The 23,836-nt window shown below is 39.9% G+C and overlaps 1 protein-coding gene across 1 annotated transcript in view; it reads right to left on the bottom strand.

Annotated features, from left to right (window-relative positions):
- The window catches only part of astn1 (astrotactin 1), a 2,276,897-nt gene that overhangs the window by 521,297 nt on the left and 1,731,764 nt on the right, over positions 1 to 23,836 (bottom strand). The window contains exon 14 of the mRNA XM_072573509.1: positions 3,571 to 3,698. Coding sequence (XP_072429610.1) covers positions 3,571 to 3,698 — 128 coding nt within the window. The remainder of the gene's footprint in view (positions 1 to 3,570; positions 3,699 to 23,836) is intronic.

The raw sequence follows: 23,836 nt of genomic DNA on the forward strand, positions 1-23,836 counted from the left end.
CAGCCATGCACCTCTATTTCAGGGAGTAATCGAGTAATCTCTCCTCAAACTCCACCCCTTGGGGCTCTGGAAAATTTCTGGTGAATCTGCACTTCACCTTGCCTAAGTATTCTTCAGAAAATACAATACTCAGAACTGTACACAGTATGCAGATGTGGTGCATAGCACTTTGCAGTAAAACATCCCTCTATATTCCAGCCCTTGTATTAAAATGGCTAATATTCTATTTTTTTTATTATATTTTTGACCTGACTACTACCTTTTATTAACTCCATAGATTAACGCCTAAAGCACTTTGGACTTCCACCGTTTACTAGTTAAATAATGCTCTGATTTTTGGGACCAAAATCAGTGACTTCACATCTGATGAAATCAATCTGCCATATTTTTGTCGACTCACTTAATCTATCATTATTTCTACAATGCTGTGCTTTCATTACACCACTTGCTATGCCAATGATCACTGTACCATCAACAAACATGAATAAATAGATATTTTTGTAATTTCCAAGTCTGTTTACCCTTCTTAATAAACAGAAATGTTGTGCAGTGACAGAGTCAGTAGCCGCTGATCTGCTGAATGAATAAAAGCATCAGACCATGCCCTTAAAACACTGTAGAAAACAAGAATAATACAGATAAACTAAAACCTTATTATTATTTCAAATGAGAACAGATATGAATGGGAACAGATAAACTATAAAACAGATAATTATATGTACTTCTTGCTAAAAGAGTGGCAAATATTTTGAATAATATATGAAGCAGGTAATAGAGATGGAAAACAGCGTTTTTCAAAATAAAATTACATGCCATAATTGGACAAGCAATGTTGTACAATAACGTCCATTTATCACCTCGAAAATTTCTTTCTGCTGTGAAAGAATTCAATAACAAATTTCACAAATAACATTTGCTTTCCTGAATAAATCTCAATCAGTAACACAGCAATCAACCATCAGTCTCCTGAATGAAAAAATACTCAGCTGGTGCACAAACCCATCTAGAATCTCCATTAGTGCACAGATGATGCATCCCTGCCTGGTAAACACACATTCTACTGGTACACTGACTCAACCTCTGAGATCACAGAATCGCTACTGTGTGGAAACAGGCCATTTGGCCCAACAAGTTCACACTGACCCTCCAAAGAGTAACCCGCCTAGATCCACTCCTCTACCCTATTACTCAACATTTACCCCTGACTAATGCACCCTACCTACACATTCCTGAACACTATGGGCAATTTACGATGGTGAATTCGCCTAACTTGCACATCTTTGAACTGTGGGAGGAAACCAGAGCACTTGGAGGAAACCAACGCAGACACGGGAAGAAAGTGCAAGCTTCACACAGACAGTCACCTGAGGCTGGAATCAAACCCAGCTCCCTGGCGCTGTGAGGCAGCAGTGCTAACCACCGAGCCACTATGCTGCCCAAATATTTACACTCCAAAGCTTCCGGTCTCAGCAACAGCTCTGATTTTGATCAATTTGTCATTGATAACTATGCTTTCAACTTTCCAAGTCTTGAACTATTGATTTCACTCCTCAACCCTCTGCTTGCCTATCCTTTCCCCCTCAAAAATGCTCCCTTGTTGCTTTCTTAAAACCTACCTCTGACTGCCATCTTTGGGAGAGGAATTGTGCCAATTTTGGTTGATAACCTTGCCATGTAAAGTGCCTTGTAACATTTTACCACATTACATGGAAGGCAGATAAATACAAGTTTTGACTGTGACAGTTATTAAAATCTACCCTCTTTGATCAAGCTTGGGATGCCCTCATATCAACATGTGAAGGGATATTCTTGAGCTGTAAAACTACATGTTTCTTTGAACAGTTCAGAGACCCGGGTCCTCACGAACAATGGAGTATTGGAGATACTGAAGAATAGCCAAATAGCAAATTGAGGACCACCCAGGATTCAATGTTCAATTTTTGAACCAGGCCATCCTGAAAGCATATATAGAGGTAGTTTCTTTTGGCTTTAGTACTGGTTGGACATTTCACTACACTACGTGATTGAGTACAGCAAAAATTCCTCAGAATGACACTAATTTAAATTTTGAAGACATGTTGTATCAATGATGCTTTAGCTCTTTCAAATGCATGCCCAGTGACTGAAATTTTACCACTACACTCTAAAAGAATGATCTTCTTCAGATGTTTAAGAGTATTAAAGGATTTGACACAAAGTAGGTAGAAACTGCTTTTTTTTCCTGGTGTGATTGCCCAGTACAAATGGATGTAACCTTATAGTTAAATTGAGATGAGTGGCACAGTAGTATTGCTCCTGCCTCTGAGCCAAGAGACTTGGGTTTTGAGTTCTGTTACTCCAGAGGTGTGTTCTACCCTGTCTGCAGTTTGATTACAAATGTCCAGGACTGAAGTTAAGCTTTTCAGGAGTAATGTCAAATAGACTTCCTTGTACAAAAGATTATGAAAACCTGAAAGTTTCTCCCTCATAAAGAGATTTTGGATCAACTGAAACCTTTTAAGCTGAAACAGCTAACTCTTTGTTCGGCAAGGGTGATCCACGGTAGTTAGATAAAGTCACAGATCAGCCATCATCTTATCGGTTGGTTAAGCAGGTTTAAAAGGCCAAATAGCCAATTCTTACTCCCACATTCCGTGCAGACAGGTCCCCGATTTTTGGGAAAGTTTGTGGATTTTGTGCATTTGTTCTGCAAGCGCCTCAATGGCAGCCATTTATCTTCAGAATGGTCAACACTAAATAACCCTAGTTCCTGATCATAACTGTGGATTTGAAAGAAATACTCAGGTAACTAAACAATAAATTAATGGTTATTCTACAGTCAAATTAGTTTATTGTCTCGTCTATCCATTTGTCCACTCTGTGGCTTAATGGTGTCAATCTGGACAGGTCTGACAAGCAAAATTGAGCACACAACATGATTCCATTAGAAAATGAGTGTTGTGTGAACTTTAAAATCACTAGAAGTCTGAAGATTATCGTTGAATGGTTTATCCTTCAGCGAAAAGATGAGCATCCGTCACCTGGACAGTTCATTGGTTTGAAATTTCCTCATTTTAAGGTTAAAATTACCTGCCTGAGCCTTTTATATTTGATGTTGCCATTAAGAATGTCAATTTCTGCAAATTGGCCTTTAGATCCGTACTCCTTTGCTAACTATTTCTAATTGTCCTGTTCAGCCGTATTACTGACGCAGCTCTGGAGCAGGTGAGACTTGAAACCCAGGCCTGCAGGCAGGGTCACTACCATTCCACCACAAAAGACTTCATATTGGTGTATATAAGGCATATCACTGCTCAGTTAAGTGACAAACCTACTTAAATGAGGTGATTAGCAGCTTAAATGGTCATGTTTTCCTCCATTAAACATATGTAATTCCAGCCATTTATCTCCAGATTGCAAAATTATCTCACTTGAACACACCATTTTGTACAGGAAAAGCATAAAGTCCTGCTTAATTAGGAGGGGCCACCAATTATGCTTCAAAGAGGTCAAAGATTGATTGATCCAGGGTCTAATTGTTTTCCCATTAAGCACACACACAAAAAGTCAAAACTGCAAGTTCAGCCTGACCTGTGAGGTAATCTGGATCCGGAATGGGTTCAGACAGCAATTCCTGACAATGGCTTTCACTGGGTAGAGCTGATACAACCATTCCATCTGGCAGCTGCTGTGGTATACCATTCATCACATTCTTCTGTCTGAAGGAGTGAGAAGGAGAGAGAGAGAGAAGAAAACAGCCCATGATGAAAACAGTTTGTTGGATATTATCACTGCACAATCGAGAAATATTGACCAATTTATCTATTAAAACAGACACCGCATCCTCACTTTCTTTTTGTTTGAAGAGCACAATTAATAATATTTTGCGTTTTTCAAAATTTAAAGCCAAGCATTTTTCCTGGAGCAGGAGACAGTAGGTGGAATTTGGCTACTTCAGAGCAATACTTGGTTCCTACGGATCAGCAAAACCCCCTTGCTCCATCCTAAGTCACCCACTTTCTTGCCCCAGTCATAATTTCTAGCTGCTCCTAAAGGTCCTTGGCATTATTTTAAAACTGCTAGGTCCAAGCTGGCAAGTTGCACACAGTTGAGTGTAATCTTATAATCTAGCACCTATTTTGCTGAAGGGTTAGAATTGCTGCCTGTACTCTAAGCTTGCATAAAGACTTTCTAAAGTTGACATTGAATTGGTTTATCAGTGTTCTGGTGTGTTGGCATAAAATTGCACCATAATTCATCTGGATAGCCTCCGCATGTTCACAAATCTTTAAGATATGCTTTTCTAAACTGCAGGCTTTCTAAATAAAATGTTTGAATTTTGTACCATCTTGAGGAAAGGCTGATTTGGGCATTAGATTCCAGCATTCAGAACACCTAATCTCCACGCTCTTCCACGAAGTCCAAAGAAGTGACAAATTGCAAGTGGTAAACTTGCCAAAAGTTCTCGCTGTTAATTCAGGATAAAAGCATGTATAAGTAAAATTGAATGTAAAGTTTTCCAGGGTATTTTCTTGATACAGCTGTAATTTTAAGCTGTCATCCCCCTCAGCTCGTATGCCATTGATAATCAGAAGTCATTGATCATCTCTCTGTTCCTAAAACATATACAAAGTCTGAGCTTCCATAGCCCTCTGTGGTAGAGAGAACCAAAGGTTAACAGCACTCTGGAGTTAAATAATTTCTCATAATCTCAGGCCTAAGTGGCATCCCCCTTATTTTTAAATTGTGCCACCCAGGTTGTAGACTCCTCAAGCAGGAGAAATACATTACCTGAATTTACCCTGTCTACCCCTTTCAGTATTTTGTAAGTCTCAAAGAAATTGCATCTCATTCTTCAAAATATCTCGGGATCACTGGCCTAGAGTGCCCAATCTCTCTCCATTGGACAGTTCTGCCAGCCTGAGAACATGTCTCGTGAACCTTGATTGCACTCCCTCCATGGCAGTAAGATCTTTGCTGAGATAAAGACTCCTGAACTGCACGCATTACTCCAGGTGTCGTCAAACCAAGCTTTGTACAATTGAAGCAAGACTTCACTATTCTGGATTCAAATCCTCTTGTACCAAAGGCTAATATTCCATTGGCATTCCTAATAGCTCACTGCACCTGCATGTTAGCTTTCAGTGACTTAGCAACAAAGACGCTAGGTCACTTTAGACATTTAGACTTTCCATCCTCTTACCATTTAAGAAATAATCTGCACATCTATTTCTCCTACCAATGTGCATAAACTCACATTTTCTCACATTATATTCCATCTGCCATTTCTTATTCATTCACTAAATCTGATGAAATCCTCCTGAAGCCACTTAACATCTTCCACACAATACATATTCCCACCAAGCTTTGTGTCATCCGCAAACACTAATTAACTTAGATTAATTTGCTGTTATAAGTAATTGCATAAAGGCTTCTCTCTAGTTTCTACTACCATAACACAGTCATATGATACCAGAAATATCCCTTAAACTTCCTTTGTATAGTCTTTTGAACTTGAATGTTTCCACAGAATATCATTGGATCTAAACTATCTATATCTTTAGTATTACCGAATTCAAGGATTGTGAACTTTTCTTAATCAGCCTCTCATCCTTTACCTCCCAAAAACTACAGCTTCTCCAAAACTCCCTTGCCTATCTCCCACCCAATAACAAAATTCATTCACCCATCTGATCGACCCAGCAGGCAATGCAATGTTTGGTCTGTCTGCCCCATCCACTACATTTATCATCATACTTCAAGGGAGATTTATGTGAAAAGGCAGGAAGTGGAATCAATGACTCCAGTTAATACAAATCTAATCTGAATTCTTTGGCACTGTTGTGACATACTGTGTTTATGGATGTCTTTACTAACTCACGCACCAGCTCGCCATATTCGTTAATACTGCATTCCCATTCATTCATAACCCTTTATGAGTCCATTGTTTACTGTGATGCATTTTCATTCATTCAGAAAACCAAATTTTTGCAGTGCATTTTACTATTGCAAGATAGACTAAATTAAAACATTAATTCCAAACCCATTACTCCTCCTTCACACCTTCAACCCTTATCAGATCTATTTAAATCAAAAGCTACCTCTGAATAAATGTCGAAGACTACTAAGCTATTCAGAAACAATACCCCCACTGCCATTGTGTCTCCACAAGCCACCCGAAGCTATGGAAAGATCATAATATTAATCAGCCCTTACTAACCGTCTCCTGGGACCTGAATAGATTACATTAAACAGTTTCCCCAATTAGTATGTACTTCTTAAATACATTAAACAGGGCCACTAACCCCTTTACTGTCAAAACAGTGCTTCCATGAAACTGTATGAATGAATGAAACTCACACCGGCAAATAGTAACCAAATCTCACAACCCAGCTACGGTAATCAGTTTAATATTCTTTATTCTAGGAAGTAAATGTTTAATTTCTAACTTTTTTAGGGCATATAGGTCCAGTACTTTTACTAATATTTACTAACTGAAAAGGTAAAAGGACTAACCCCTGTTAATTATGCATGCAGACAGGATGAAGACTGTCTGTCCTATCAGGAGTAGCAGCCAGCACTTAGCAAATGTCGAAACAATGTCTTGTTTATGAACGTCTGTGCACAATAGATAAAATTATGTAACACCACAATGATAGAATTTTAATGTATGTAAAGAGCTACGTAGAAAGAGGCTACCATAAGAATTGTACTTGGGGATTCTTGAATTGTGCCACTGCATTTGCTGAGTAAAGACATCATTTTCACCACTCACCAATTTTGATCGTTATTTGAACACGGTCCCGCACAATGAAATCAGCCACAGATAAGATGGGCTTCTTCACTAAATCCACTCCCAGAGGAACCCTGCCCAATCAGATTGGTAGACAACATTGGAATTATAGATGTATAACAGAGCAGTGAAACTCTTGTCCAGTATGGGTCCTTACAGGATGCTGAAAAATGCCTCCATTGGCTAAGGGACCTGAGGGGAAATCTTTTTCACACAGAGGGTGGTGCACATATGGAATGAGCTGCCTGAGAAAGTGGCAGAGCAAGTATAACTGCAGCATTTTAGAGACACTTGGACAGGTACTTGAATTGGAAGGGTTTTGAGGGATATGGATCAAATACTGGCAAACGGGGCTAGTTCGGTTTAGGATACCTGGTTGGCACAGACAAGTTTGGATTGAAGGATCGGTTTCTGTGCTCTAAGACTCTATGACGAAGTGAGAAGAAATAGGAGGCTTGAGGCAATAGCTGTATGAAGGCACTCCCGGGAACCCAGCAATAAGAACATGTTCATTTCCAATGATGCAGTGGCAGGCAGCTAACCACTGAACTCTGTTATCATCTGGAAGGAACATTCAGTGAGGCATGGTTATTTATGTTAAAGGCAGTTGGATGATGGCAATGAACTTTGGACCAAACAGAGCTGCTCACTAGGCTGTTAGCGAGACAGTCTAGTACCCATTATTAATTGAACAAGGATTCAGTGTTCCAATGGTCAAACGACCAGAAAATTATTAGCCTCCATGGGATGACGACTCTTGTGACGGTGGTGTGGTGTTCCTAATTTGAGATTCAAAGATGTGGGTTAAAATCCCACCCACCCCAGAGGTATGTCATTAACATATCTGAACATACCGATCCAAAATACTGGACAGCAGGGTGGCCCAGTGGATGGCACTGCTGCTTCACAGCATCAGGGACCTGGGTTCGATTTCTGCCTTGGGCAACTGCCTGTGTGGAGTTTGTACATTCTCCCTGTGTCTGTATGGGTTTCCTCTGGGTGCTCTAGTTTCCTCCCACAAGATTAGGTGAATTGGCCAAGCTAAATTATCCATGGTGTTCAGGGATGTGTAAGTTAGGTGCATTAGTTAGGGGCAAACCTAGGATAATAGGGAGGGGAATGGGTCAGAGGTTGGGTTACTCTTCAGAGGGTTAGTGTGGACTTGTTGGGCCCAAGAGCCTGTTTCCACACTGTAGGGATTCCATGAACATTCTACGTCTGTATCCTGCTTGGGGTAAATCTCCTGAGGACTAACATATTTCAGACGGTGAGGTGTGAGCTTGGATCTCAACCTGTGTGATATGTTTAGTTACTCAATGTTTTCAGCATCAAGCGTTGATTTAACATTTTAAGGGTGTGGTTCATGATAACTCAGTCAGCCTGAAGCCTCCAAAGTACTGACCTGTCACTAGAAGTACTCCCACATAGCTGCACAACATCTTGAACACCAACATATTTAGCAGTTGATCAACCACATAGCAAGACAATAATTAATATTTGGCACTGTGGTCAGCTGCCCAGCTTTGGCTGGACAAAAACCCAGCAGCATCTAACTTCTGATGACTTCCCTCTGGACAATCCAGGCTTAACTCTTTAGATTTGGGCAAACAGAATAAATCTCTACAGGCGGACAGTCAACATTGACTTTATTCTTGGACAAGCAACAACTCAACTAAATTTCTCATCAGGTTTATTTGGAGACTCTGAAATTATGGTAATATCTCAGATTCCCAATTGCCCAAAACCAAAATGTAGACCAAGGATCATATCTATTGTGACAATGATGTTTTCTACACATATTGCTTGACCTCTTTACAACATGGTGAAATATTTAAGCTATTCTCCACATTTGCAATTATTCTTGTTCTGCAGCATATCCAAGCATTGAAAAATATCTGAACAATATGAATAAATACAAAAGAGACAGTGTATATCATTTTGGTCTCATAGGCTTTTGCTGTCACAGCTCAGCAGTTCTGTATTCACTGTCAGTGAAAATGTACTGCTTGTTCCTATTTTCCGATCCATTTTCATAAGATAGTGCTGCAAATAAACCGTGTGAATGAGTCCAGCAGCTGGGGATTAAGTGTACCAATTCTGAATATAAATTTTTTTTCTTTTCTGAATTGGTCATTCACATTTAAACATCCGAGCAGCTGTCAGTTCCTGCTCTGTCGAGATGTTAAAACAAGTATACCTTGCCAATACATTGATATTTTGTCAATGAAGGTTTTCACTCCCCCAATTTAAAAAAAAATGACCTGTTAAAGGCAGAAATTGGCAAGTGCGAAAATAGCAAGCCATGCGAAATAAATTGTGCTGTAAGCCAACCAATTCAAATAATCAAATTACCCAAAGAATTATTGATGAGTTTTAATCAATCCTGGGATTTGGATTTCACTGGTTGGATCAGCATTAGCTTCCTGTCATTAATTTATCTTGAGGAGGTCATAGTAAGTTGCTTTCTTGAGCTCCTGCAGTCTCGGAGTATTCGTTCATTGAATGTCATGAGGAGATGGTGAGATTCTCTCGTGTTGGAGATAGTCATTGCCTGATATTTGTATCTATAAACTTGCCAATTATCAGATGATGCCTGGATGTTGTCTGGGTCCTTCAATAAAACAATATGAACTGCTACTGTGTCGAACAGTTCTTGAAGATTTGTTATCATTTATTGACCATCCTGACCTTTGTCCTTCATGTGACAAGGAGATGATCAATGAAGTATCTGAAGATGGGTTAGATTAAGGACACCAACCTGAGGAACTCAGGCACTGATGTCCTGGGGCTGAGATAACTGACCTCCAACAACCATAAACATTTTCCTTTGCGCAAGATATGACTCCAATCAAAAAAGAGTTTTGCCCCTGATTGCTACTAACTCTAGCTTTGCTTAGGCACCTTGAGGCCATACTTGTTCAAATGCTGCCTTGATGTCAACAGTCGTCATCTCTGGACTTTAGCTTTTATGTACCATTTTGCACCAGGTCTGTGATGAAGTCAGGAGCTGAATGGTCCAGGTTGAACTGACAATGAGCATCTGACACTGAGAAAGTTACTACTGAACAAATGCTGCTTGCTAGCACTACCAATTACACCTTATATTTTGTAGCTTCTTTTCAACCTTTTGAGAGATCTTATTACAATCACCTTGTTGATGATTGAGAACTGAATAATCAGGTAGTGGATGGCTGGGTTGGATTTGTCCTGCTTTTTAGTGAACAGGCTACAACTGGGCAATTTTCCACACTGTCAGGTAGATGTGAGTGTTGTTGCTATACTAGAACAGCTCAGCTAGGTGAGCAGCACATTCTGGAGCAAAGTCTTCAGTACTACTGGCAGAATATTTCCAGGGTCCTGATGGTGCAGAATTGTTTTACATGAGTGCTAATGCAGTGGTTTGTACCTAGTATGCACTGCTGGATAGAGCTATGAAGCAATCAAGCAATAATACTAATGCAAATGTAGTTGGTGAGAAGTCATAACATTAGGTTTTAAGTTTTGGAAATTCCCTGATATAGTTTGGCAGGAGTTAAGGGATAGTGTTAAATTGGACAGTGTTTTTAACTCATGCAAGTGACATGCGAGTTCCTGATATTCACTGGATTTGTGGATATTCATTAATGCTTATCATCACATTGATGGCAATGTGGAAGAAACTGTCTTCTGCTCCTGGGGTGGCTTTTTGTGACCTCTTCATCTTGTCATTTGGTCTTTGATTGCAGTGCTGTGAGGTAAACGCAAGAGAGAAGGACAGCTCCTCTCATTAACTTTGCATCACAGTGATCATGCAAAGAACACGACTCTTTACAAATCCATTTGCATTAAGAGCATAAGTTACTGGTAATAAAACTGATGTTCATCACATTACATCACCTTTCATAGAATGACTACAAAGCAGTTACATGTTGCCTCTAACTAAAATATCCCCCAGAGCTACGTATTAGAGATGGAATCACTATATTGTGAAGGTCAGTTGCCATTGTGTTGCCCTCGAATCATTCATCTTCCCATTTTTGCGACTGAAATCTCACTTCATCGACATTTTGACAGCTTGCTCGTTCATCTGCAATGTTCCTATCGACTGGATCTCCACATCCACTTCTTTACACTACAATTTTATACGTGCTTCAACCAGATGTTCTAACATTTCCTCAGATTTCCTTCGAATGATGCTCGACAGTATTGAGCTGATCCTTTCCCCACCTGCTTGGTGCATCGCACTTCATGTTGAGCTTTAAGAAACCTGCCTGTGAGATGCTGCCAGACCTGGTGAGTTTCTCCAACAATTTCTATTTGTGTAAGCAATTCTGTAGTGAATAATGATCCAGCTTTTTGTCTGCATAATTGTCTCTTCCAATAAGTGTACTTTATTGGAAAAATTTTTAAGTGTTTTTCCAGTATCCTTTAAGTCTCAGTATCTCTCAGTCTTTCAAATGAGCCAATCTTCACAATGAATTTTCAATCTTAAACATGAGTCTTCAAAAAAAGTGAATAATGTAAGCACCTTCATAGCATTTCACATTGGAATTCTAGAATACTCTGCATGACATTACAGTTAATTTTCCAATTTTGTCAAGGGACTTTACGTTAGTGTCACTATGTGACTTTATGCTGGCTGATATTAATAACTCAATGTCACAAACAGATTATTTGGTCATTGTCATACTGCTGGGCCTGGGAGATTGCTGGTCACAAACTAATTGCCACATTTCCTTAATTACAAGTGTTACAACACATCAAAAAGCATTTTCATACTTGTAAAGTATCGTAGTGCATCCTGTGGTCAAGGAAGCTGTAGTATAAATGCAAGGCATTTGCTCCTTTATTCCCTGCTGCATTACAACATGGACACCCCTGTGCTTCAGCATCATTTTGCTGCTTCATAACTCATTCTTCTACCCTATTTGAGCAAGAGTGTTAATAACAAACATATTGATTGAACCCCATTTACCAACCTCCAAGAAAAAGAACCAGAAGTGATATCACCCACCACAACAGACACATAAATAGCAACCACGACAGAACACCAGCACCTCATTGGAGGCTCACTGATGATGTCACCTAGCATGGTGATTTAACGTCTGAGAACAAATCTACCAGCTCAGTGAGCAAACTTACATCCTGAACCACAACCTTAGCTACAATCTTCTCCAAAATTGCATTTGATAAGTGTGCTTTGCCTGAAGGCAGGTCTTCAGCCTATTCTCTGCAAATGCTTCACCCTCAGCTGTTTTCTTTGCAGGTTTTGTCTCTAGTTAGTTGCCATTGCCTTCCACTCTCAGGGGTAGAGTGAGGACGTCAATTCTGGGTCTATCACAATTTAAAAGGAATTGACCACCACTTTGTTGACATTGCTTGGAACTGTATGATAGCCATCTAACCAAATAAACTTACTGTCCCCACCTCTTAAAAAAGTAAAAATCAGTGCTAAATCATGTAACTAAAGCAAAATGATAAGAAGGAAAGAAAGACGGAGTGAATATAGAAAAGAGAAAAGTTGGCATTTTTTTAAAGAGTCTACCAAAAACAAAACCTCCAATATAAAAACTGAAGGAATGAAATTCCGAACCTGAAAAGGTTGAATTTTCAGTGCCAGAGGTTCCTTGACTATATTTAAGACTTGTCATGCCATTAAAGGTCCTAATCCTTTTCTGGTCTGATTTGTAGTTTTAAAAGCACTTAAATATCATGCCTTTATTTACTTTTAATGTATTTCTCCAGCCTCTAAGTGGAGATATTCCTGCAGAACACTTCTGATAGAGTAGGGCAACTTAGATGGCAACCTCTAGATTTTCACATTTTCACTGTGCACATGCAGTTACTATTCACTGTCGAGCATGACCATAAAATCCATGTCACTGAGTTTTTAGTAGATTTGTGTTGTGAATAAGCCTACATCAGTGTTTGCATGAAAACATTTGATGCTGTTGATGAAGTTGCAAAAATATTCTTTCAGCAACCTTCTTCTACATTCACAAGATGGAATTTTCCCTGTTATTGGCTCTCTCTGAGACAATCAGCCATCCAGTCAAACTCACTGATATTTACCCACTGAAATAAATTCAAGGCTTTGACTACTTCAAAGCTATGAAACAGCGCACTTTCTTCTGAAGTGCCATCTGCCTCAGGCTGCGAGCTTCTTCACTGTAAGTCATAAAGCTCAATTCAACAAAGGCTGCAATTACCTTATCTGGTAGCTTGTTGAATCTCCTAGCTGGAAGCACACCATTGTTTGGAAAACAGACTTTAGCTCACTGCCCCAAATGACTTTAGAGACCTTCCTGAAAAAAAGGTCACTTTTACAGAGTTGAAAATCAAGATAGCTTTTACCTTTACGTTAGAATTTAGAACTTCTCAAGTTACAATATATCACAACCTTCATCGCAACTGAAAGGTCGGTACTGTTAGACTTTATTCCATTAAATTCTGCCTTATAATGCAGAATACATAACTGAGTTGTAGAATCCTGGAATCATTACAACATGGAAAGAAACTATTTGGCCAATTATGTCCATATCAGCTTACTGAAAGAAAAACTCAGCTGGTTTCACTCCTCTGCCATTTGACCAGAGCTCTGCAATATTTTTCTCTTCAGATAACTAACTCAACTCTCTTTCAAAAGCCAGGATTGAGATTCTTTAACTGTGTGTTTTAATACAAAGCCATGAGTTGCAGTTTGAAAGACTGGTCAAAATGAAGGCAAAGTTAGGAACTATCTTCAGGTTTGGACTTCAAAGTAACACAACCTATTACACAGTATGTTGTACACTATCTGTTAATTGTTACTTAATACTAAGTACTGCCTTATATGAAGTCAGAGATATACCAAGGTATGATCTTAAAGTAACATTAGGGAAGGACTACTCTATCTTCTTTGAGTGTTCACATCCATATTGCTCATGTGAGTCTTCCAGAGAGAGCAGTCTAGTCTAATCTAGTCTAGTTTGGTATATTGTATTATGACTTCACCCACACTGTGCTCTTTATGCTCAGTAATCTGCATTACTGTGGTATCATCGCAAGGTTGTTCCAGATTCCTGAAGTTTTGTGCTGGAAAAGCACAGCTGGTTAGGCAGCATCCGAGGAGAAGGAGAGTCGACGTTTTGAGCATAAGCTCATCATCAGGAATGTCGACTTTTCTGCTCCTCAGACGCTGCATGACCGGCTGTGCTTTTTCCAGCACCAAAGTGCAACTCTGACCCTCCAGCATCTGCAGTCCTCAGTCTCTCAGGTTCCTGAAGTCCTTATGAACAGAATCTGCCAGCAGCACCGTCCAGAACCTGACCACTCCAGAGTGAAGTTTCTCATGTCATCCTTAGTTCTTTCAGCGTTCACTTTAACACTTGCCATCAGTTCCTGATAATCAGTGACAACTCGAGAGTGGGCATGAGCCACTACATAAATCTTCACAGTTTCAGAAATATTAGACCTGCACCATAATACATTGCACTGCAACCTGCAGAAGCTCAGCCTGGAACACAATTAAAAGGTGTTAAACATTCGTGAGAATTGAATCACTCCCCAAAATTACTTTTGTTTCATCTGTGGAAAATGCAGTGTGTTCTGGAGAGTAGATGGATGAAAGAAAGTACAATTATTCAGTTCCACCTCATGTGTTGCGACACTAGCCCTAATTAATTCGCTGACTGGTTCACTGACTGCAATTAGATTTGATATACTGGGATGCAGGTCAGATGCTTTGGATGTGACAGCACAAATGAAGAATACAATCCAATAAAGCCTGAAATGAGCAAAATAAAAACATAGTGAATTATCTCAAAGAGTTTCAACTCTAAAATTCACTTCTTAATACTTTACCAATCAAACAAAGACACTCTCGTTTCCAATCCATCCTCACAGTGGATGGAACTGGGGTGACAGGAAGGAGTGGCCTTGATAAAATGATAAAGTTTTAATGTAGAAACAGAATTTGCCATCTTAATTTTAATTTTCTCATTTAGTTTGACCTTCTTCTGAATATCTCTGCTGAGTTTTTCAAGCAGGAAGCATAATGAGGAATATGGATTTACTGTACTTCAGAGCCTGGTTACATGAGAGAATAACTGATCTGTTCCAGATAAGAGCTTTTTGAAAGGACTCACTGGGTCACTAAGTACTTATTTGCAATTATAGATATTTTAATCAGATTTCCATTTCCCTGAAATCAATGAACACAAGAAAAGCTGAAAAGTAAACAGAAATATCTCCACCGAAGAGCCCTTTGTGATTTTTTTTTTCTATTTGAGCACATTAAACATGATTTTTATTAGAGAGGGACAGAGAGCTGATTATACAAAGCTTCATTCTGATTGAACTGCTTGTTCCCAATCCTTCTGCTCATGCATTAACCATCCTGGAATACTCACTACACCATTATAGCTCATTCCCATAACATTCCCATTGTGTGAAAAAAAGGCAATGTGTGCCATAATAATGGGCACACTTTACCCAGCCAGGGTTGTCATGGTGCTCCTACTTTTCTGGGGCCTAATGATGCTCCACATTTCTCGCTGTGTCTTCTGATCCTGGCTTCTGCAGAAATGCAGATCTTTAGGGGCGGCACGGTGGCTCAGTGGGTAGCACTGCCGCCTCACAGTGCCAGGGTCCCAGGTTCGATTCCAGCCTTGGGGTTTGCACATTCTCCCCGTGGGTTTCCTCCGGGTGCTCCGGTTTCCTCCCACATTTCAAAGATGTGCAGGTTAGGTGCATTAGTCAGAGGGAAATGGGTCTGGGTGGGTTACTCTTCGGAGGGTCGGTGTAGACTTGTTGGGCTGAAGGACCTGTTTCCAAACTGCAGGGAATCTAATCTAATTGTCCAATGAAAAATCCTAATGTCGTAAACAGCATTGTGAGGAGAGGAGGGCTGATTAGCAGCAATCCATGCTCATGTTTTTTGACAGCACTTGCTGTCATTCCAATATGTAATTAAAAGGTCCCAAGCTATTTTGATGGTACTAAACTGGAGCATAGGAAATCAAAGCACAAATAGGACATTCATACCCATTCAATCAGATGATGGATGATCTGTAGCCTCAGAGTCATTCACTCTGTACTATCTCCATGCCTCTTTGACATCTAAAAATTGATGGATCTTTTCCTGAATATATGCAATGACTGATCCACAATGACCTTCTGGGATTGAAATTTCCATAGATCGACTACCCTTATAATGAAGAAATTCCTCCTTATCTAACAGCCTATCATTTGTTTTGAGACTGCATCTCAACTCACAAGCCCACATCTGGCTGGGGTGGTTGAGTGTGTGGATGGATCGGATGAGTGGGCGAAGGGCAAACTGGATAAGGGAGCAGGTAATTGAGCTGGTACAGTGACAGGTAATCATTCAGGGTAGCTGGATTTGGAGGTCTTTGGGTCATGCCAGAAGCTGTTGGTATGTCAGTGGCTCGTTATGACAGATCAGGGAAGGGTCAAGGGGTTGAGAGGGGAGTTAGTGAGAGCAATTGGTGGAAGGGGTCAGTTGTACAGATACAAAGGAGTTAGACAAGGTGTTTGCCCAGCACTTCCTGTGCAACATCCAGATAAGTAAATCAAAACAGTCTGCATTCGGCAATTCTAGCTCAGAACGAGAGGATCTCAGGAAGTGGGGAAATGCCTATCAGAAGTTCAAACTTCTGAGGTAATTCCGATAGTGTATTGCAACATCCATAGGATCCCAACATCAGATTGTGCATCTGGTCTCTTGAGCAGAAGCTCTGGGCCTTCAGGTTACGTAGGCAAGAAATTCCTCATTCCAATTGCTAGTCTATTTAGAATGAGTTCATCTTACAAGAAGTAAACATGATAATGAAAACTTTGTCATCTTGGAGACGAGGAATGAAAAAGGAGAAAAGGTATCTGAAATGTTTATCACTGCTGCTGAATCTACTGGAAAGAAACATGTTGCTATTAGCCCAAGGTAGGTAAACTGGTGACCTGCTGCATTGAACTTGAAGCTCTTGTGAGAAGGCAATCAAGAAGGATCTTCATAACTTCTCTAATTTCTTGGACTGGTTGCGGTTTATTGAGGGTCCAATGAAATCCCCGTGAATTAAAAGGAGACTGCGGTTGTGCCATTTATCTCCACAGGGGTTCAGGGTGCATTGCTGCATCCTTTTGCAGTAGAAAGTGGGGAAGAAGGAAAAGGAGGTGAAGACGGTTTCCTAGATCACCACTTTTGATAGCTTATGGTACTTTCCATTATATGCCAGTACTGGGGAAGGATTGATTGAGGTAGTTTGCTGGTACCAATCCTCCCTTCATCTTTGCTGTGTCACAGAACTGTCTAATGGTCAGTGAATGTAGCAGTGTGGATTATACACAGAAGAGGCACTGTCCTGAGACAGCAAGGAGGTTTGCCGCATGATGGTAAGAGGTACAACTATATTTGGTCAGATTTAAAGACTAGGACATCAAGGAGTTGGTACAGATACATCTGCTCTCTTCAGAAGGTAGAGCAAAACTCCTTGACTCCACCATAGACTATATCAGATCAACATAATGGGTTCATGAGCCCTTACCCTTCGGAGTCATTACCTTACACAATGGAGGTGTCATAAAAGATGTAGAGGATTTTGTGGAATTTCTGGAAGAGAGGCATATCATTGGTTTGAAGAGTGGGAGACGGGCTCAGTGCCGGCTCACTATCTCGGGGATTAATGATGACCAGGGATTCACTGGCAGAATGCAGGACAATCGAGCAGAACCCGCCTTTCTGTGAATTATTCACATGCATGGTAGTGAATGAGGAGATAATAGGAGTGGGAGCAGTAGTGTGCAGAAGGTGAATCGACACATTATCTCAAATATCTAAGCAGAATTGGCAGGGCCAACAATACCCCCAGGAAAAATCAGTACCTGGAAAGAGGAAGAATTTTACTTTTGAAGAAACGTTTAAGGAAGAGACCTAGTAGAGTAGAGAAAATGAGAAAGTGGTGCAGATTGGGTCAACGTTCTGTTCCAATTTTCCTTAACAAGCACTCCTTACTTCAGTCGATATGTTGAAATGAAGGAGGAAAGGTAGGCCACACCACTTGGTCTTATGCACAAGCGAATACCCATACTCGATCCCTATGTCTCATTTGAGGAGTCACACTTGGCACACAGGCTTGGGGAGGTTGGGAGTAGCCAGTATGCAACATATGAATAATTTAGTTAACATTAACTGGTGATGTGTTGGAGTCGCAGATGTTACTCAACTAGGAAGCACTGAGTCAATGAAAAGCTGATGCTCCTGAGTGGGAAAGAATGGAAGAACATAGTGACATATAGTGGATGCATGCCAATGACATCTCGGTAGTCAGTGGCAGACTTCTGAGGAAGACCTGAGAGCAGTCAGTGAATTAGCTCTTGCACTCTTACTGAGGCAACATATGAAGTGAAAAGGTGCAAAATCAGGTAAATAAGATAAAAGTTGACCGAGGCAGTCTTGTGCTCAAAATAAATGTATTAAATGCCAGAGCTGGTTTCTTTTTATTTATTTTTTCATGAGTTATAGGTGACACTAACTGGGCTAGCATGGGTTAACCATCCACTACATTAATTAAATTAGTCTGGCTTAAAGAACTTTGTCTAAGAAACAAGCGACTCGCCATTTGGAGCAAAATGTGTGAAAGCACAGCAATTCTGAATTTTTAAAATGCCCTTGACTTGATCGTATGCAGATATTCAGCCATTTCTGTCTTTTATCTGAAAATACTGGAGAAACCCAGCAGGAGGCCAGCACTTATGGAGAGAACATTTCTTATTGTTTCAACCTGATTTCTTTCATTGCTTTTGATGAAAGGTCATCAACCTGAAACCTTAACTATTTCACTCAGCACAGATGCTGCCTAACATGCTGAGTGTTTCCAGCATTTTCAGTTTCTATTTGAGAATTCCAGCAGCAGTAGCAACATTTTACTTTTTGCCTTCCAGCCAAACAACATCGAATGAGAAACAATTATCTATGAATTATCAGCAGGTTGGGAGTTAGAGCAATAACTCTACTTGAAGTAACATGCATCATTCCATGATCACCATATAGTTCACATACTCCGACTGGAGCTACATGAGCACTTGTTTAGACATGATATGTCTGAACAAAATGATGTAATTGAAAAGTGCACTACTTCAGTTTAGGAAAACTTTCTCATCTAATTTATCTTAAGAGGTTACCATCAACTTGCTCTCATCATCAGAAGTGCAATTATCCAAGTGTCATACAGTTAAGCACTCTACACAAAGTATACAGAGAGATGTAGGTAACTGAGAAATAGTCACATCGAAAATAAACATTTTCCTTGTTGAGGTTCTGATTTACAAAGGGCTTGTTTGGATTGTGTATATAGCTGGACACCCCTGAATTTGCAATGCTGTTACAATTACAGAATAGCAAATAGATGAAATTACATAGTGTGATATCAGCTTTTGCGTGTACAGTATCCTCTGTGCACTGTTTTAGCAGAGATACTAACCCACGTTAATAATATGTCCTCTGTTTTATTATTGCCCAGATCGTAGAGCAGACAGGGCTAGACCTTTACATGACATACTACAGTATAAAAGTATCTGATTCACCTTCTGTTGTAGTTATAAGAATAGTGATAAATAGATTTGTTTGCTGTTACTACAGCTCTGCTCTATACAGTCAGTAAACACAGAACCGAGACTATATGCAAGTATGAGATCTTACCCCAATTTAATTCATATGGTTAATAAATTTCCTGTCTCACAAAGAACCCAATATCCATCTAACAAAGTTGTGGTTAGAAGGACCGAGATATAGGGTGCATAAACAACATAAATGCAGTGGTATTGTTCACATATCCACTAGATTGCAAGGTTTAATGCAACATACACAACGAGATTGACAACCAACACTACTATTGCATGAATCATTCCAGGGCTTTTGCATATTGGCTTTTCTTCAATCAATCCGACAGGAATGTGTACACTATTTCCCAGACAGGCACCAGCACAAATACAGACACTCCCATTTCGACCTGCAAGTCTCTCTGACCAAGAGTGGGGTCCTGCCATGTTCAGTGAACTACTGTCAATGAAAGCTGATCAATCCCCATAAAAGTTGGAATTATATGACAACAAATTTTTTCTAAATTGCTAAAAGCTGACAATAGCAAAACACTGTGAAAAGGATTTATAAACCTCGTCCTCATATCCAACAGATTGAGAAGGTGTATTGGGGCACATGGGTTCATCACTTCCTGCCTATTTAAGACGGAACAATACATGATTCCACATCGCCCTATCCTCTATATTTGAAATGATCTGTCTGCTGATGCAGTAAAGCTTCTACATTTTTACAGAAGAAAAATCAGTGAGAAAGAGCTGTGGGAGCTTTTCACACTGTTTCTGAGAATGTGGTGAATATGCTTCCTAATTTTGGAGGCATCACCATAGCAACCATTCGAGTTTTAATTTCCATCTTCAGTCCTACAAAGGGTCAGGTCAATTTTTGAAAGCTCAGTCAACCCAATTCAAAGCACTTTCCAATAATCACACGACAGTTAGTAACAAACAAACATAATAAACACGTGGGCCAACAACATCACAACTGATACAAGGTAATTGAAATTCTGAAGCCTGTGTTTTGTAGTACGAGTGTGCAATGTTTCATGTTAAGAGTGACTGTCTTCAAATCTTTTGTGATTCATTGGTTTTTTTTAAAAAACAACTATCAAACGTGCAAAGTTAAAAATCTCACAACACCAGGTTATCGTCCAACAGGTTTATGTGGAAGCACTAGCTTTCCAAGTGCTGCTCCTTCGTCAGGGGGTCATAGCGCTCTGAGAGCTAGTGCTTCCAAATAAACTAGTTGGCCTATAACCTGGTGTTGTGTGATTTTTAACTTTGTACACCCCAGTCCAACACCGGCATCTCCACGTGCCTTTACCTCACTTACTGATCTAAGCACAGGCAAATGATGTGCAAAGCTATTCAGTTTTGTTTCCTGTAAACAAAAGCAAATCTTGCCACTTATTTTACACAATGACAGTGTCACTTTAAAATAAAGAGAAACATCAATGTTTCAGATCTATCTGAAATAAAGTGAATATTATGAACTGTCGCTTTCAGCAATTTTATATCCCTGTGGCATAGTGGCCATTAGAGAGCATTACAAAAGCTATTCTGTCTACAAATGTTCAGTGAAGGGCTGGATTTTGCATTTGGTTAAATCCCCTGATACTTATTTGAAAAATGTGGGATGGAAGTGAAAAGGAAATAGAGAAAGAAGCATTTTATCACAGAGTACAGCAGTGCCCTTGCCAATGAGAGAGAAAGTCGCAGCAACTGCATGCCATTGGTGTGGAGTATATGAAGGGCAGTGGTGTCACCAATGCATCAGCCTCTATCCAGGTTGTAGCTGTGGCTATGCTACCACTCATGCGTTTGAGGCCACTCATTACGTGTTACTGCCCTGTTGTTTGAATTCTATTCCCTATGCTTGAAAGTATTTTACAGTGTTACAGAAGATGGACCTTTAATGAACGTGTGGTTTTAGTGTGCAACGCTGTGATGTATATGATGATGTATATGTATATGACTCAAAACAAACACAAAGGATTAAAATATGGTTGTTTACAAGGTTCAGTGGCACATTTCCAATTGAAATAATGCAAGTTGATCATTAGAATTGGGTAAAGCAAGGCATGGTTGTAAGGTTTTGTACAATAGGGCAATCGAAATTCGTCTGAATTGCCTCTTCCAGCCAACTATGGTCCAACACCAATCAAAGGTTCAGGGAAGAAAAGGTTTCAAGCTATCAAACTACTCAAACATGGGGAGATGATCAGCTTTCAAGAGAAAAACTGACAGGGGGAAAAAACCTGCAATTTAACATTCTGAGATTGATGATGACTCATTCAGTGACAACGATATTTCTATTAGCAAGCTCCATAATTATTTTTGACATTGCAATTTAGAGAGAGAAAAAAATTGCCAGCATTATACCATTTCTGGACATTTGGTTAAATACTTTTGAATTAGGAGTGACATTTCGATATCTTTGTGGCTGAAATCAACAGCAGCCTGAATTGAGTATCCAGGCCAAGTCTGTGATCACCATCTAACTCAGAGTTGTTCAAGTGATTCAGGGATATATCTGGATTCTCCAAATATCAGGCTAAACCTGACCTATCTCTAAACTCTAAGAATTAGAACAGTTCAAAGACAGGTCTTGAATCTCCCAGTTTTAGGGTGATTAAGCGTAGGTCAACTCCAGCTAAAAATCAAGATTATTCCAGAATGCAGTTCACCTTCCTAATCCCTAATAAATGCCGCCCAGGTAAAGTCAGAAACAAAAGCAGAAATTGCAGATGAGCTCAGCAGGTCTGGCAGCATCTGTGCAGAGAAATCAGAGTTAACATTTTGGATCCCGTGACCCTTCCTCAGAACTTTGCCCAGGTAAAATCTACTGCTGTCCACCTGTGCAAAAGTATAGGTAAAGAAAGAAAAGAACTGAAATTTAAATTTACAGATGGAATTACTCATCTGAAGCTGTGCAAATATGTCTGTGGTGCATGGCATATTGGTAAGGCAGTCAATTTACATTTTAGGTCCCATCAACAACACAAAGAATAGCCGAGAATCTGATCAGTATTGAATGCTTATGCTCTTACTTAACGTACATAGGATCAGTAAAAATCACTTGAACAGGGGGGGAAAAAGAAGCCCTCAGTGTAACACATACCATCCTTCTAATGACATAATTCCCTCAATAATCCTTTCCAGTCTTAACCTAGATTAATTGTTCACTTTATACCACTTTTGCCTGGTTGCTTCTCATTCTGAAGATGAGTCACTGGACTCTAAACACTAACTGTTTTCTTTCCACAAGACCTCATGACTTAGAGACAACCCTACAATCACTAAACCATGCCGAGCAAGACTTGACAGCATATTTACAGCTTGATCTGTATCCAGGCTGTGATGTTCACAAACATTTTTTGAAAGTTATTTTTCTCACTCCCAAAGGTCTCTGGTGAATCCCGACACAGGAGAGTAGGGTATTCAATGGGCAAATCAATGCATTTAACAACTCACTGTCACACAATGTTAACAAATCCTCATTAATATTATTTACAATCTATTTGACCTTGGTTATTCAACTCTAAAATCAACTGTCCTTTATTTCAACATTAAATACTACCAAGATAGAAAAAAAACACCCTCAGTTACTTCCATGCCAGAACTCAACTGGGTACTGAACTATGGTTTGCAAAGGATAGCAAGGTCATTATCACCAGATGTGTAAGTTCTGTCAATTTCTTTCATTCTGCATACAAGTGGCTTGACCTATCCTTGAACGATGCCAAAACACATACCAACCCAGAAACTGTTCAGTCAAATATTTCATCTGCCATATATGTTGAAAACTTGGAATACGCTCAGGACTTTCAAAACCTTGATGGCCACCTCTATCGAAAGGGCAATATTGATGAGAAAATCTAACCTAAATCTGCTGCATCATCTCAATCTTCTACAAACTCCAACAGCAAATGTTTGGCAACAAACACCATCATAAGTCAACAATAATCCTAGCATACAGGATAGCTGTCATCACCACTGAATAGCAGCGAGACATATGCTGTGCATCCACAATGGATGGAAGTGCTCGAAAAAAAATCCCCAAGCAAAGGTTTTTGATACATTCTCTGAACTGAATGTGAGGACAGGACCACCAGAAGAATGCTAATGTCTTTCTTAAAGCCAAGTGGATCTCAATTCAGGCAAAACCTCTACAAAATTAACTACCATGGACTTGAACACTGCTTCTGCATAAGTGAAGAGCAAGTCCTGTTTTCAGAGTTCCAGGAGAGGGTTCAAGAAAAAAGGCTACAAACAGAATCCCTCCATGAAGTTCAGTGACATTGACTGTTCTGTCAAGCTGCATCATGCTCAAAGTCCAAGCATCTTCATGATGAGGTGGAATGGCAGCAAAGATGAACGAAGGCAATAAATCCTGTACTCTGCAACCCATCATCCCTGTGAGCCATTCTAGCACATGAGCCAAAAGAACTGTGGGTCAAGACACAGCCTCATGAGTCACATGAAGACTCTGAG

The sequence above is a fragment of the Chiloscyllium punctatum genome, chromosome 7, assembly GCF_047496795.1.
Source record: "Chiloscyllium punctatum isolate Juve2018m chromosome 7, sChiPun1.3, whole genome shotgun sequence".
Classification (NCBI taxonomy): domain Eukaryota; kingdom Metazoa; phylum Chordata; class Chondrichthyes; order Orectolobiformes; family Hemiscylliidae; genus Chiloscyllium; species Chiloscyllium punctatum.